This window comes from Bufo bufo, chromosome 3 (assembly GCF_905171765.1).
Source record: "Bufo bufo chromosome 3, aBufBuf1.1, whole genome shotgun sequence".
Lineage (NCBI taxonomy): Eukaryota > Metazoa > Chordata > Amphibia > Anura > Bufonidae > Bufo > Bufo bufo.
Genome location: NC_053391.1, coordinates 602,550,141 through 602,567,517, shown reverse-complemented (window position 1 = coordinate 602,567,517; position 17,377 = coordinate 602,550,141). Strand labels below are relative to the sequence as shown.

Here is a 17,377-nt window from a genome sequence, read left to right as displayed (position 1 = left end):
TATCCATGAATGTGTAGAACTTTTATTGCATGCAGTGATTAAACATCTAATTTTGTCGATGCTGGTTGCTGTGTTGGGCATATAATAATACAGCATATATTTTTACTATGTGTTAGATCAATATGGATGAATAAAATTGGATGTAGCCATAGACAGTAATTGAAAACTATGTATGTATGTATATATCATATTCCATCTATGAAGCCATAATCGGTAGCAGGTAAATAATTTTCCTTCTTGTCAGATCATCAGCCATACATTGCACAAAATGCAGTAGTACATGAGTTCATCTACTGTATATAACTCACTTGTCGTTGGAGGCTTGGTACTGGGTGCATCTATTACCGGTGGGCTGCTCACGTCTTTCAATAAGCCATTGATGCTGGCTGATGGGCCACATGCCGAAATAGCTCTTGGTGGTCTCTTGCCTGGCACCTTTACTGTTGTTCTCAGCAGATCCATCTCCTTCCCATGAGTGCTATGCAAATAGTCCTTTAAATAGAGAAAAATACAAGAATTATATAGCTATATACTATATTCTGCAGCGCTTTACAGACATTAGCATCACTCGCTATCGCCATGGGGCTCACAATCTGTTCCCTATAAGTATGTCTTTGGAATGTGGGAGGAAACCCACGCAAACATGTGGAGAACATACAAACTCCATGTAGATGTTGTCCTTGGTCAGATTTGAACCTAGGACCCCAGAGCTGCAAACCACCAGTGCTAACCATTGAGCCACCATGCTTGAAATAAAAGGAAACACTGTAAAATATAGAAGGAACAACTACAAAATCTAGACATCAGACCTGACATTTGCACCATGTTTAGGGGACAATCACACGGCAGGATTTGGTACTGTGAAAAAGCATCATGCACATTCCTGAAAACTGGAGCGGGTTTCTGCAGACAGACATTATAAACTGTGTGAATGCACCCTGGTAGGACTTTGTTCAGATGATTGCTATTGCAAACGGCTATCTTGTTAGGATGCTGGTGTATAAGGGACTTTTAGGCCTACTCCATTCAGTTATTAAATGCAATAGGCATGTTCAAATAAGTTCAAATAAGTAAATATATGAAATATTTATGATGTTTTTACTTATCAACTGGCAAGTAGTTTAATGTGTTATATCAGCTTTTTACTTATAGTTGCATGTGTAAATCTCTAAAAGAATTAACATATAGGCACAAGGAATATGACCATTTACAATGTGCAAGCTATGTATGAAATCAAGGGTTATAGTGGTTACAGTATCTCTCCCATGTCAATGGCTTCTCACCCAGCCGACTACTACCCTCTCTCTGCACTGATGAGGGGCAAAAACCCTGAACCAGCTATCTGTAGATGGGTGTCTTTGCTTATGAAAATGCTTCAGCTTTTGGCCTAGCCAAAGTCCTTGTTCCAAGACCTAGTTTAAAGGTCCAGACGCTGACTTATATCTTAGCCATCCAATAGGTGGCACTAGAGAACCAGCCTTCGTCCTTTTGGATAAGAGCTTATTTACATGTGGTTAAGCACCAACATTGAATGAAGTGAAGTTTTGAAACTATCGGAGGGAAATCTTAAAGGGGTTTCACTAGGATATGCCTCTAATGTCTGATAGGTGTGGCTCCTACATCTGGGACCCACATCTATCCTTAGAGTAGAGCCCGCAAACTGCTCACATGCACGGCTACCCTCCATTCATTTCTGTGGGACTGCCGAAAATAGCCCAGCGTTGGCTATGCTATTTCTGTAAGCCCCATAGAAGTGAAGGGATCACTGGCCGAGCTTGCGCGGTGCGCTTCCCATTCATTTCATTGGGACTTCTGAAAATAGCAGTCCCATAGAAATGAATGGAGGACGGCTGCACATGTGCGGTGAGCCCTCCTGTACTTTGCGGGCTCTGCTCTAAGGATAGATGCGGTGGGACAACTCCTTCAACCCCTATATGCACCAAGACATGCCTGTATGTCTAAAGGGCACAAGGAGAGTATGGACCAGGCTCACAAGCTTCACCTGCCCCATACCTACATGGCGGATGCTGGACACCTGCCTGCAGCGGCTGGGATTGGAGAATACTCTAGCCATTTAACCAGTTAGATGCCTGGGCAGGGCCACAGAATGTGAGCAGCTACACAGAATGAAGGGGCTCCCTCTGTCCCACGATGACCCCCTATCCTGCAATGCAATCATGGGGCCCCAGTTGATTGTCATGGTAATCAGAGGCCTTGTGAATGCCCCCAGGCCTACCATGTTCGGACTCCTATTACACTGGTAAATTTACAATAATAACAGTTAACTGTACAATAAATCAAACAATCATATGCTCAAGTCTGGTGGAAAGGTGGAGGAAAAAAAGTACAAAAAAGATTAGCTAAACCAGTGTTTCTCAACTGAAGTACTTAGGTCCCATCTGCCGGTCATGATTTTAGAATATCCAACAGAATGAATACTTTTGGTAAGTACCACTACAATAACAATATCTCCTGCTCAATACTAAGGCTAAGTGTTAGAAAACATGATAAGCATGTGGGCCCTGAAGACTGGAGTTAAGGAACACTGATCTAAACAATGTAAGACAATGTAAGTGGTGATGCCATGGCTGAAAATGTCAGAATTATTAGAATATCATTTTATTTATCCTGTATGGTGAATGCAGTAAAAAACAATTGCCCAAAAATATTTTTTTGTCACCTTTCCTCTAAAATAATGGAATAAAAATGCTCAAAAACTTATATGTACCCCAAAATGGTGCCTTTAAAAACTAGTTTGTAGTGCAAAAAATAAGCTCTTGCACGGCTCCGACAATGTAAAAATAAAAAAGTTATGGGTGTCAAAATATGGTGAGACAAATCTTTTTGTTAATATATTTTTAAACATAGTGAAACAGAAAAACTATAAAAAAAATTGGTATCACTGATATTGTACCAGCCTGCAGAATAAGGTTTTCTTGTAATTTTTACAACACAACGAATGTCCTATAACTAAAAAAAATAAACACTGGTGGAATGGCATGTTTTCATTTTTTTCCCATTCCCATCGAAAACATTCTTACAGTAATGTAATACATTATATGGATCGTGAAATGAATCCATAAAAAAAATAAAACTTGCCCTGGAGTCTCAACTTAAAAAGTTTGAACTCTTGGAAGGCTTAATTCCACAAAAAATACACAGAACAACTGGTATAAAGACATTGATAAATATGGCCTGATCTGTTTCATCTCCTTGAAGAAACTTTCAGATACTTTAAAGGTCAACTCTACACAAAGCTAAACATCCTGCTACTTGGAGTGTCCTTATGCCACAGAGACATGAAAGAGAAGCGTTAATTTTAACGTAAATTTGTTTTCCCTTAGTCCTAACAGCAGCACAAGTGGGGAGTTCTCCCCTGTGAAACTGGTAGGACAGGTGGAATTTTTATTGATTAAAATTGCTACCAACACAATTAAACAATTAACCCACCCCCTATAAAGGGATGCCCGCCCTTAAACCAGTGCTTTATCAGCAAGTACACAAACAAAAATAGGGTGGGAAATTTGTGTGCTGCTGTTAGGACTAAGTGAAAACAAATTTATGTTAAAATTAACGCTTTCCTTACGTCCTAACCAGCAGCACAAGTGGGGACCTAGCAAGAGCGACAGACAAATTGGGAGGGTTCCCCCTTTTTTTATTTTTTTTTATGAGAAGGCGGCACTGAGAATGGTACGTCTAAATGCCACTCCCTCAGAGCGCCTAGAATCTAGGTGTTAATGCTTCATAAAGGTGCTGTGGGAGCTCCAAGAGGCTGCAGCACAGATTTGTTCTAGCCGGACCAAACTTTTCTCCGCGTACGAAGTAGATACTGCCCTTGTAGAGTGGACAGTGACAAAGGATGGAGGAGCCAACCCCTGGGCTAGAAAAGCTTCATGGATTGCCTCTTTTACCCATCTACTCAAAGAGGGTTTAGAGGCCTTTAGACCTTTGTTTTTCCCCGACAAGGACAGCAGGAGGTGTTCGGAACTTCTGAAGTCCGCAGTTCTGTTCAGGTAGATTCTGAGATTTCTTGAAATGTCCAAGGAATGGAGGGCTTCTTCCTCTGGAGATGAGGGAGAGGGACATAAAACCGGTAAGGTGATAGTCTGATCAGTATTTCTAAATTATGGTACCTTGGGGACAAAGGTCGGTAGGAACCTCAACAGAACTCTGTCCTGGAGGAAGAGGGTTTAAGGCTCAGCGGCCGCTAAGGCCTGCAGTTCCCCTATCCTCTTGGTCGAAGTTATGGCCAGTAGAAATGTGACCTTCAAAGATAAAAATCTAAGGTCCACATTTTCCAAGGGTTCAAAGGGGGAGAGGATAGCCCCTTCAGAACCACAGATAAATCCCATTCAGGGATAGGTCTCAGGATTCTAGGTTTTAGTCTTTCGACTCCTTTGAGGAACCTCCTAAGTAGAGGGTCTTGAGCTAAAGGTCTGCCTAAACAGGCAGAAAGCGCACTGGTATGAACTCTGAGCATTGATGGGCTTAGACCCTTGTCCAGGCCGTCCTGCAGAAACTCTAGAATCACTGAAAGAGGAGGATCTGAGGGCACAACCTCTTTATCAGCACACCACTGAAGGAAGATCTTGTATATCCTTGAGTAAGCTTTGTTTGTAGACTCCGCCCTGGAGTGTGAAATGGTTCTCAAGACCTCCGCAGATAGCCCTCTAGCTTCTAGTAGGGACCTGTCAATCTCCAGGATGTCAGATTGAGTTTCCTCAGATCTAGGCAGGGGCCTGTGTCCTGATACACAAGGTCCTGCATTAGGGGAAGTCTCCAATATGTGCCCTGACTCATCTTCATGAGCTGGGTGAACCAAGACCTCTTCGGCCAGAATTGTATCGCAATGACCGGGGTCTGGTCTTGCTTGATTTTCGTCAATACCCTTGGTATCATGGAAATTGGAGGGAATATGTAAGCCAGCCTGAACCTACAAGTTATGGACAGAGCGTCTATCGCCAGAGGATTGTCCTCCTTATAGAGGGAGCAGAATCTGTCCATCTTGGCGTTCAAGCGGGTCGCCATCAAGTTGATCTCTGGAGTACCCCACCGGAGAGTGATCTGGGTGAAAACGTCTCTGTTCAATGACCATTCGCCTGGAACTGGCAGACCCCGACTCAGCCGATCTGCAACTACGTTGAGTTTCCCTCTGATGTGAACAGCCGAAAGGTGGGATAGACTGGTTTCTTCTAAAGCAAGAATTAAACCAACTTTCTGGAGGAGAGGTTGAGATCTTGTGACTCCCTGTCTGTTGATGTAAGCGACTACCGTCGTATTGTCCGAGCGGACTCTTATCGCCTTCTCGCGGATAAGAGGAGCAAAGTGGTAGAGAGCGAGACAAACTGTTCTCAATTCTCTCAGTTGGATGAGAGAAGCCTCTCCTGCGGACTCCAGGTACCTTGTACTGGATTCTCCTCCAGATGGGCTCCCCAACCTAGAAGGGAGGCATCTGTGGTCAATGTGATCCAACGAGGTTGAATCAAGGACCTCCCAGCTGATAGGTTCCTCCACCACCTGAGGGAGGAACGGACTTCGGTAGACAGGGAGTGCGTCTTGTACAACCCCATGGGGTTGCGATTCCAGATTGCTAACACTTCTTCCTGAAGTGGACGTAGGTGCCATAGGGCCCAAGGAACTGCTTCCGCAGATGCTGACATAAGGCCTAACATCTTCATGAGTGTTCTGATGGACACCCGCCGAGGTGCCAAGAGGAACTGCGCGGCTCTTATCACTCGATCCTTACTCTCTGGAGAGAGGGAAAGGGTCATCCGTTCGGAGTCTACAAGAAAACCCAGGAACATCCTGGAACATCCCAATTTATGAGCCAGCCCAAGCGCTGGAGAGACTGAAGAGCCAGCTGAAGATGAGATAAAAGAACGTCTAGAGTGGCGGCTTTTAGAAGCCAGTCGTCTAGGTATGGCACGATTTCTAGCCCTAGAAGCCTGAGTTGGGCGACAACCGGAGCCACAACTTTTGTGAAAGTGTGGGGAGCGGAAGAAATGCCAAAAGGCAGCACAGCAAACTGGTAATGTTTTACCACCCCTCTTATGGAGACCGCAATTCTTAAAAATCTCCTGTGAGCTGGGTGAATGAGGATATGAAGGTAAGCATCCTTCAGATCTAAGGTGATCATTAGAACGCCAGGGTTTAGGATGCTGATGAGTGATCGAATGGCCTCCATTCTGAAGCGCTTTGGTCTTATGAACCAATTTAGGTAACGCAGGTCTATGATCATGCACCAATCGCCCAACGGCTTCAGGACTAGAAAAACGGGGGAGTATACTCCCAGCCCTTGTTCGTGAGGAGGAACTTCCTCTAGGGCCCTTTTTTGAACATAAAGGAGGACAGAATCCTCTAAGATAGACTGTTTGGTCTGGTTTAGGGTTCTATTTAAAACAAATTTCTCTTGGGGAGGGGACAGAAAATCTATTTTGTACCCCCATATAATTATTTCTAGGACCCACTGGTCCGGAATATTTTGCAGCCAGGCCTGCTGAAATAAACTTAGACGACCTCCAACCGGAGGGGAACTGAAATTCTGAGCATCACAAAGACGATTTGGAGGGGAAGTGGGGAGGTAAGCGGGAGCGTCATAGATCCGCTTTACGGTCCTTTCCACAACGACGACCCCGTCCACGTCTGGACGACTCCTGACGTCTCTGAGACCTTGAGGGGCCCTGGGTTCTAGATCTTCTGGGCCTACTCCAGCCCCGAAAGGATTGTTGGGGGAGGGAATTCCCCTTTTTATCCGCCAGGCTCTCCATTATCTTATCTAATTCTGAACCAAAGAGTCTTCCTGGTTCATATGGTAAGCCACACAGATTGAATTTGGAGGCGTTATCGGCAACCCAGGGACGCAACCATAGCGGCCACCGACTGGCGGAAGAGAGAGCCATGCCTTTGGCGGCTAATTTCAGGTGCTGTGTGGAAGCGTCACATGAAAAGTCAGTTCCAAGGAGTAAGGTCTTGAACTGGTCTAGCACGTCAGTTCTGGAGACTCCAGATTCCAGCTCCGACTGAATTCTGAGAATTAGATCGGCCCTCCGATCTAATGGATCCTGAAGGTTGCTTCCATCATCAGAAGGAACTAAGGTCCTCTTAGACAACTTGGAGATCGCCATATCGACCTTCGGAGGCGGTACCCACAGTTCTGATTCCGATTCCTGGAGAGGAAACATCAGTTTAAATCTCTTCCTGAGAACTGAACCTTTTTCAGGATGCTTCCATTCAGTTAACATAAGCTTTTTTAAATCTTTATCCACTTTAAAGGCCCTTGGCCCCCTAGAGGTGAACGGTGGAGCTTCCCCTTGCTCAACATCATGATCCCTTGATCGGATGGAGCGTAGAAGTCTTTGTGTCTTTTCCGCAGGAAAAAGATAAGTGGCATCATCTTCATCAGAAGAGGAGAAGGAACGGTCTTCAACCGAAATGATGTCTTCAGCCATAGGTACAGGACCTGGCTATGAAGCTCTGGGCCTCTTAGAAGAAAGGGCGCTCTTGATCTCCATAATGGAATTACCCATGAATTCCTTCATCCAGCCGAACATGTCACCCATCGTGGGTTGCATCAGAGGAGGACTGCATAAAGGACACCTATTGAATTCATAGGAGTCTGGCATCGGCATCTCGCAGTTGGCACAAGTTAGGTGCTTCTGTTTATGGGAGGATTTCCCATGCTGGTCACCATTGGGAGACGCCATCTGAAAAAACAACTTGGAAAGTAGTTTAGAATAGACTCACTGCAGGCAGAGAGGGAGAGTCTGGCGTCTGCTGAGCTTTTATAGCCAACAGACCATCCCCCTAGCGTAGCTATTTTTGTATGTAACCCTGTGAAGTTACACCGGCTGCGTTATCTGAAATGCCCAGTAGATGGACTCAGTATGCTGTTAATAAGACATTGAGCATTGACCACATGACTGGCTGAAATGAGTCACATGGTGAGTGACATCATCGCAGGTCCTAAAACGACGCTGGCTGCACAGCTCTAAAGAGGAAGGTCCTGGAAAAGTTTCTAGAAGCTACGATTTGCTCAGCCAGAGAGAGGACATGGGTCTGGCATTGAGAGACTGCAGCACAGAAATAGAACCTGGCGGAGAGAACTTACTTCACCCAAGATCACACCTGCTGAGAGAGGGACCGCTGGCAAAGACAAGCACTGAGTCCAGACGTCTGGTGAATCCAGTGAAAGGAGATTGCTGCGGACTGGCCTGGTAAATGGTGTTGTGAGGGTAAGTCAAACCTCTCCCTGCATCACCACAGGGCACCTGTCTCCTCACCACAATAAAGACTCTGAGGTCCCGTGCGGACATTACACAGCTCAGGCTGCTTCAGTGACCCTGCGGAGCAAGAGCTTATAAGGGCCCCAACTCTCCTATGTGCACCAACGGCCATTAGGGCGAAGATAGGGGGTGGGACGCAGGTGTGCTAGTGGGTGGGTGAGGAAGAATCCACATTACTCTGTTATTTGTGTTACTCTATTGTATTTTCCTGTGTATGTTGGTTTATTTTGTTACGCATTATATAAAGTTAATTCCAGTTAGGCTGTGTCAGTCTCATTTGCACCAAGTATGTTCCCAGTGGAGCCTCACATCCCTACCCCGGATGCTCCACTGGGTGGAGGCACTGCCGCAGACATGTACCCCAACTCCCAGATAGCGGAGGCTCAGGATCCGCCTGTCAGGCATAGTGAGTTAACTAGGGTTAGGGACCCCATAGACACTAGGGGGCGCCACCAAAACCCCGTTACATATGGAGGCACTGCTGAGATCAATTGGGGTACAACCAGCGAGAATAGATTAAATCCTCAGGCCACTCCCTCCTTTGCAAAGGAGTGGGCCCAGCAAAGAAATGTACCATTGCAGCAAGCTGTGATGTTATGCAGAGTCCCATCCTGCTGTGAGATGAATCACGTCATCTTGTGTATAGAACTTCGATTGGGAATAGAAATGGCGACCGTCAGGGATATCCTGCAGGATTCTGAAGGCCAAACTTACATGTTAATATATTGTCATACGGACTTGGGAGACCATGAGATGCCTACCAACATTCATTTATATGGAGCCCCGGATGAAGGATGCTCTTTAGTGTATGCTCTACTTGAGAAGAAAGAAAGGGTCTCGCTGCAACAACCCTTTAAATTAGAACAGAGAGATTATGTCACAGAAAATTATTCTAAGCTCCTGACTCCCATCTCCGGAAAGGCCAGAGCCATTCCTAAACAAGCTGCCCATCCTCCTAGAGAACGGAGGATGATTACTCCTAAAGCAGAATTTCATCCATCTACAGCATTACTGAAACCAGACAACCCTGAAGTCCGCACCCTGCCTACAGGAGGTAGTGATGTATCGGACATACTCCAGAAACTCTCAGAAGCCATAGTGACGGCAAACCACACCCATAGTTACCGCAAACTAAAGGTGTTTTCTGGGAATCAGCCTGTTCCTTCAGGAGAAGAGCCTTTTGAGGTCTGGAAGGATAATGCTATGCAGTTGTTGGAGGAATGGTCTTGTACGGATACCATAAAGAAACAGCGGTTGGTGGAGAGTCTTCGGTTTCCCGCTACAGACATGATAAGACTGTACAAGGGAGTAAATGGGCAAGCTACTGTGCACGACTATCTACAAGTTTTGCAGGATGCTTATGGGAAATCAGAAGATTTGGATGATCTGCTGGTTAAGTTCCTAGCCACTAAGCAGAAGGAGCATGAAAAAGCCACTGACTATATCAACCGGTTACAGCTATCGCTTGGAAAGTTATTCCATAAAGGAGCAGTTCCTGCCTCTGAGTTGGATGCTCGGCTATCTAAGCAAATTCAGAGAGGTGGCTTAATCAATAATCCAATTATGATTCTGCTGAGAGCCAAGTTGGATGATAAAGTCCTGCCTTATTCCACCTTAATAAATACAGCCAGGAGATTGGAAGACCAGATGTGTCCACCCCTACAGAAGGAGAAAGAGGATACAGAACTGTCAGCTCTTAGGAAGAAGGTGGCTGAATTGGAGTTCTTATACAAGTCACCACCAGAGAGAGCAGATCCTCCCCCTGGAAGCGGGGGGCAACACAGGAAGACTCAGAAAAAACTGTTTCCTGAGGATTCACCCCGTCGAGGGGATTGCTTTAAATGTGGAAAGTCAGGGCATTTTCAGCGGGAGTGCCCTGCGAACTCCATGGAGGTGGATGTGGAGGTGCTGGCAACCGAGCTTGAGGAGACTCAAATGACCAGGTCTTACAAGCGAAGGAAGACCCGGCCTACATATGGGTTATCTGTAGGAGCCAAGATTGGGCCTAAATCTTTGATACACGTGCAAGTAGAAGGAATTCAGGTTTCAGCATTGCTAGATACAGGTTCTCAAGTCACCATTATCTACCGAGACTTCTATGAATGTCATTTGAAACACATTCCTATGGAACCTGCAGGAGAGTTTCAGCTATGGGGCGTTGGTTCTCAAGCTCAACCTGTGGAGGGATGCATAAAAGTGACCATAACTATTCCCCAGTTAAACACTGGGATAATATGTCCTATGGAGCTGGAAGCTTTATGCCCTGCAGCCAGGAAAGTGTGTGCCCCAATAATATTGGGCACTAATGCAAAGATGGTACAGGATGTATTCAAGGCCTATCTGACAGAAGTGGGAGATGTCTCCTTAGACCGACTGATGGAGGTCAGCCCTGTCCTAGGGAAAGAGTGTAGACGACTAGCCCTTGAAACAAAACCAGGGTCGTGCCACTATTCAGGAACAGAACCTGCATTTGTGAAGCCTGGTGAGACCAAAACCTTACGAGCCATAGCCTCAATGCACCATGAAATGTTGGGGGGAACTGGACAATACCTTATTGAGTCTCTGCCTGAAGAGGATCAGAAGAAAGGGTGGACTCTCATACCTGAGGTAAAAGATTGGCGGAAAAGGTGGTGTCGGAGCTTTCCTGTGATGGTACAGAATTTAACCCCCACGGAAATCCGGATTGATCGTCATCAGAAGATTGGTGTGATACACCTTTTGGATCAAGTTTCGTCCATCATGTCTGTGAGTGCAGAACAGAAGGATCATGTGAAAGCACCTTTAGATTTTGATCTAGAAGATTCTCCTCTACCACAGGAGTGGAAAGACAGCCTTCGTTCAAAACTGGTCACCCGAGAGGGAGTGTTTTCCAGAGCAGAGATGGACGTGGGGTCTTCTAAGAGTGCCACCCATACTATAAGACTTGCTGATTCTACTCCTTTCAGAGAAAGGTCAAGAAGAATACCCCCTCGAGATGTGGAAGATGTCCGGGACATACTCCAGCAGATGGAAGGAGCAGGCATCATCACAGAGTCTCGGAGCCCCTATGCCTCACCTATTGTGGTAGTGAGAAAAAAGAATGGTTCAGTTCGGCTATGTGTGGACTACCGTACTTTGAACAAGAGGACTGTGCCAGATCAGTACACTTTGCCCCGGATAGAGGATCTTCTGAACGCCCTATCTGGCAGCCAGTGGTTCAGTGTGCTTGACTTGAGGTCTGGATATTATCAGGTACCCATGAAGAAGAAGGATCAGGAAAAGACAGCTTTCATCTGCCCTTTGGGGTTTTTCCAGTTTACCAGAATGCCACAGGGAGTCACAGGAGCTCCTGCTACTTTTCAGAGGCTGATGGAGAAAACTGTGGGGGATATGAATCCCAAAGAGTGTCTAGTGTATCTAGATGACCTAATTGTTTTCGGGAAGACACCAGAGGAGCATGAACAAAGATTGCTAAAGGTGTTGGATCGACTTCAAGCTGAAGGCCTGAAGCTATCAGTGGACAAATGCCGATTTGCCCAGAACTCTGTCACTTATGTGGGGCATATAGTCTCCGCTGAAGGAGTAGCCACAGATCCTGCTAAAATTGAAGCAGTGTTGAATTGGCCAAGACCAGATAACATCAGTGAGTTGCGGTCCTTTCTGGGATTCTGTGGTTACTACCGAAGGTTTGTGAAAGACTACTCAAAGATTGCTCGAGAGTTACATGACCTACTGAAGATTACCTCTGACGTAACGGGTGCTAAGGCACCATCTCCTAAAGACCCCTTTGGAGAGAAATGGACTTCAGGATGTGAAGATGCCTTTCTGACATTGAAGAAGAGACTTACAGAAGCTTCTGTCTTAGCCTATGCAGACCCTGAGAAACCATATATCCTCCATGTGGATGCCAGTATGGAAGGTCTAGGGGGTGTACTGCACCAAAGTTATCCAGAAGGATTGAGGCCGGTGGCTTACATAAGTAGAAGCCTTACAGGTGCAGAGAAGAACTATCCAGTCCATAAATTGGAATTTCTGGCACTCAAGTGGGCCATCGTGGATAAGCTACATGACTATTTGTATGGAGCAACATTCGAAGTAAGGACTGACAACAATCCACTTACCTACATTCAGACTACAGCTAAGCTGGATGCCACAGGACATAGGTGGTTGGCTGCCTTATCAAGCTACAGTTTCAGCCTGAAGTACAAGCCTGGGCCCAAGAATGTCAGCGCAGATGCCCTGTCCCGCAGACCTAGACTCCCCTCTCACCAAGAAGAAGAGGAGTGGGAAGAGATCCCTGGGCCGGGGGTAGGAGCCTTTTGTCAGATGTATGTGGTGGCTGAGAGTCAAGAAGAGTTTGCCGAGCTAAGGGGGATAGACTCCATTAGCCACTCTCCAGAAGCCGTGCCTGAGGTGTTCCATGCTCCAGTCATGCTTCAACAGTGGTCCAGTATAACCACAGAAGACAAAAAGAAGGCTCAAGCGCAGGACTGGTATATTGGGATAGTTATCAGAGCAATAAAGACTAAGAATCCTAAATTGCTGACTTCTCTACCTGTGAGTCAAAGAGAATTATACCGAAAGGAATGGAGCCGACTACATCTTGAAGATGGAGTACTCTATAGGGTCGTGAAGTATCATGATCACCCTGACAGAAAACAATTGGTACTACCCCACAGATACCGTGGCATGGTCCTGAGAGCTCTCCACGATCAACATGGGCATCTCGGGGTGGACAAGACCTATGGCCTAGTACAAGATCGGTTCTATTGGCCTCGCATGAGGGAACATGTCGAGCAACATGTAAAGACATGCAGGAGGTGTATCCAGAGGAAGACCCTGCCTGTGAGAGCTGCCCCTATGGGTCATCTGAAAAGTACGGGACCCATGGATCTTGTGTGCATGGACTATCTCGGCATTGAGAGCGATACAGCGGGAATTGGAAATGTGCTGGTGGTAACGGACCATTTCACCAGATATGCTCAAGCCTTCCCCACTAAAGATCAAAAAGCTGTGACTGTAGCCAAAGTCCTTTGGCAGAAGTATTTTATTCACTATGGACTACCCAATCGGATACACTCTGATCAAGGTAGAGACTTTGAGAGTAAGTTGATCAAGGAGCTGTTGGACATGTTGCAGGTGCAGAAGTCCAGAACCACACCTTATTATCCGGAGGGTGATGCACAGCCAGAACGGTTCAATAGGACCCTCCTAGATATGCTAGGGACTCTCAAGCAAGTCGAAAAGCGGTCTTGGAGTAAACATGTGGAAGCCATGGTCCACGCATACAACTGTACAAGGCATGAATCTACAGGGTTCTCACCCTATTTCCTAATGTTCGGAAGAGAAGCTCGATTACCGATAGATGTCCGTTTGGGAGTGTCTCCTGATGGAACAGATTCAACTTCACACTTTCAATATGTGAGGAACCTCAAACAAAACCTTCATCGGGCCTATGAGTTGGCCACCCAAGCGGCAGCAAAAATGGAAGAACGGAACAAAAGAAGGTATGATTCTAAGGTGAGATATCGGGAGATTCAAGCAGGGGATAAAGTTCTCCTCCGGAATCTAGGTGTGCCTGGAAAACACAAACTGGCTGACAGATGGAAAGATACCCTGTTTGAGGTTGTGTCCAAACTGGAAGGACTGCCAGTGTACAACATTAGGGGCCCGGAGGGCCGAATAAAGGCTTGGCATAGAAACCATCTGCTTCCAGTTGTGTATGCTGATGAAGAGAGTAGTGAAGAACTGGAGGAAAACCCAGCAGAGAGTCCTGGAAATGGGGCAGAGGAGACCTAAGGAACTCCCAGTGCAGAGGATCAGTGGTGGGCATCACCCGCAGAAGAAACACAGCAATTGCCTCCTTTAACTCCAGTGGTTTCACAAAGTCCCGGAACCTCTCCTGGGTCACAAAGTCCTCCAAGGTTGAATCCAAAAAGTCCATGTTTTGTGCCTGGAACTTCCCTTAGAGACTCTACTTCGAAGGCAGGAGTCGAAGTCCCACAGTTGATGTCCCAAGATCCTCTCCCACAGCGAGAACTGAGACACAGTACCAGAGTGCGGCAACCCCCTAGGGCCTTAGTTTATGATAATATAGGAGAGCCCAGTTATGCCCCGCTGACACAAGCAGCATCTAAAATGGCCACTTTCCTACATGCACTAGCTGAAGTGGTAAATGTTAGTGACTCTTTACCCTAAATAAATAGCTAGCTAGGATATTACTGTGCCAACTGTACTGTATGTATGCTAAACATTTTTCTGTTGAATTTTTGTTAAGCCCCCTGGTTCGGACTTGCCAGTGGAAGGCAAGTATTTTTCAAGGGGGAGCATGTAACCCTGTGAAGTTACACCGGCTGCGTTATCTGAAATGCCCAGTAGATGGACTCAGTATGCTGTTAATAAGACATTGAGCATTGACCACATGACTGGCTGAAATGAGTCACATGGTTAGTGACATCATCGCAGGTCCTAAAACGACGCTGGCTGCACAGCTCTAAAGAGGAAGGTCCTGGAAAAGTTTCTAGAAGCTACGATTTGCTCAGCCAGAGAGAGGACATGGGTCTGGCATTGAGAGACAGCAGCACAGAGATAGAACCTGGCGGAGAGAACTTACTTCACCCAAGATCACACCTGCTGAGAGAGGGACCGCTGGCAAAGACAAGCACTGAGTCCAGACGTCTGGTGAATCCAGTGAAAGGAGATTGCTGCGGACTGGCCTGGTAAATGGTGTTGTGAGGGTAAGTCAAACCTCTCCCTGTATCACCACAGGGCACCTGTCTCCTCACCACAATAAAGACTCTGAGGTCCAGTGGCGGACATTACACAGCTCAGGCTGCTTCAGTGACCCTGCGGAGCAGGACTTATAAGGGCCCCAACTCTCCTATGTGCACCAACGGCCATTAGGGCGAAGATAGGGGGTGGGACGCAGGTGTGCTAGTGGGTGGGTGAGGAAGAATCCACATTACTCTGTTATTTGTGTTACGCTATTGTATTTTCCTGTGTATGTTGGTTTATTTTGTTACGCATTATATAAAGTTAATTCCAGTTAGGCTGTGTCAGTCTCATTGCACCAAGTATGTTCCCAGTGGAGCCTCACATCCCTACCCCGGATGTTCCACTGGGTGGAGGCACTGCCGCAGACATGTACCCCAACTCCCAGATAGCGGAGGCTCAGGATCCGCCTGTCAGGCATAGTGAGTTAACTAGGGTTAGGGACCCCATAGACACTAGGGGGCGCCACCAAAACCCCGTTACATGTATTTACTGCAACTTGGGTTTAGTGCATAAAGGTGACGTTGTTGTTCTGAGTAGTGATGGTGCATTTCTGAAAACAGACAGTAGGTGGCACTGCTGCCAAATTCCTTAGGCAGAAAGACACTGTGGGTGAAGAAGGAAGCCCTGTGTGTAGGCTAGGGGGTTCTCCAGGGTTTACAAATTGATGACCTATCCTCAGTATAGATCATTAATATGAGATCGTTAATGGTCCAACTCTCGATTGCCGTGCTGATCACCTGTTTGAGGAGGCCGCTGTGCTCCTGTGTGCACCTCTGCCTCCTCGCAGCTTACCAAGCATAGTTGCACATTGTATAGCGGCTGTGCTTGGCATTGCAGCACAGTGAATGGGACTGAGCTTTCACTAGGTCATGTAAACAATGAGCGTGAGGTCACATGACATTGGAAGAGGCCTAAGCGTTTACGGAGCACTGTGGCCTCTTCATGCAGCTGATCGGCCCCCTGCCAATATTATATTGATGACCTATCCTGGAAGCATGCCCAGCTACTCTGTGCACCTTGGGCCTGCTCATTTACCTATGGGTTAAAAGTAACAGTCTCAATGGACACTAATGTAATGCAATGTGTATAATGTGAAGCATTATGCCCCCTGTACATGTTTACCTGGTGTAATGGCATTGCCATTAATGGGGTACTCTGGTTATAACACCCTGTCGCCTATCTTGTGAATAGGAACTAACCCTTTGATTGTTGGTAAATCCAACTGCTGGAACCCCACAAATCACGAGAACGAGGGCCCCATATGCAAAGGCTGGTCGAGCATGTGCTGTGCTGCTCCATTCATTCTCTATGGGGCTGCCGGAGAAAGCTGAGTGTTGTACTTGGCTATCTCTGGCAGTCATATACAGATTGAATGGAGCAGCACGGCACATGCATGACTAGCCGCTCTATTTATTTTGGGGTTCAGTGCCCTCCATTCGTGTGATCTAATCTAATGTGGAGAGAGGATAACCTGCTAAGTACTTACATTAATGCTAGGATGGTAGAGCAGCATGCCATTGCTGGTCAGAGTCACATACTTCTTCTTCCACTCCTTGTTCAAAGAATTGCCACTACGTTTCAGTAAGAAGCTCTGAAAAATATCAGATAAAATTCACTACATAGGGAGGATATAGAAAGAAAATATTTGACTTTTTAACCATAGAACAATCCTAATACATAGCTGCCAGAATTATGTACAGGTACATGTATGAGAACTGTGTACAACATATATATGTGTGTATATATATATATATATATATATATATATATATACACTGCTCAAAAAAATAAAGGGAACACTTAAACAACACAATGTAACTCCAAGTCAATCACACTTCTGTGAAATCAAACTGTCCACTTAGGAAGCAACACTGAGTGACAATCAATTTCACATGCTGTTGTGCAAATGGGATAGACAACAGGTGGAAATTATAGGCAATTAGCAAGACACCCCCAATAAAGGAGTGGTTCTGCAGGTGGTGACCACAGACCACTTCTCCCTGGCTGATGTTTTGGTCACTTTTAAATGCTGGCGGTGCTTTCACTCTAGTGGTAGCATGAGACGGAGTCTACAACCCACACAAGTGGCTCAGGTAGTGCAGCTTATCCAGGATGGCACATCAATGCGAGCTGTGGCAAGAAGGTTTGCTGTGTCTGTCAGCGTAGTGTCCAGAGCATGGAGGCGCTACCAGGAGACAGGCCAGTACATCAGGAGACGTGGAGGAGGCCGTAGGAGGGCAACAACCCAGCAGCAGGACCGCTACCTCCGCCTTTGTGCAAGGAGGAAGAGGAGGAGCACTGCCAGAGCCCTGCAAAATGACCTCCAGCAGGCCACAAATGTG

At 46.3% G+C, this 17,377-nt stretch overlaps 1 protein-coding gene across 1 annotated transcript in view; it reads right to left on the bottom strand.

Annotated features, from left to right (window-relative positions):
* AGAP2 (ArfGAP with GTPase domain, ankyrin repeat and PH domain 2) overlaps positions 1-17,377 on the bottom strand; it is a 366,570-nt gene that overhangs the window by 33,646 nt on the left and 315,547 nt on the right. The window contains exons 10-11 of the mRNA XM_040425945.1: positions 16,522-16,626; positions 309-492 (exon numbers count right to left, since the gene is read on the bottom strand). Coding sequence (XP_040281879.1) covers positions 309-492; positions 16,522-16,626 — 289 coding nt within the window. The remainder of the gene's footprint in view (positions 1-308; positions 493-16,521; positions 16,627-17,377) is intronic.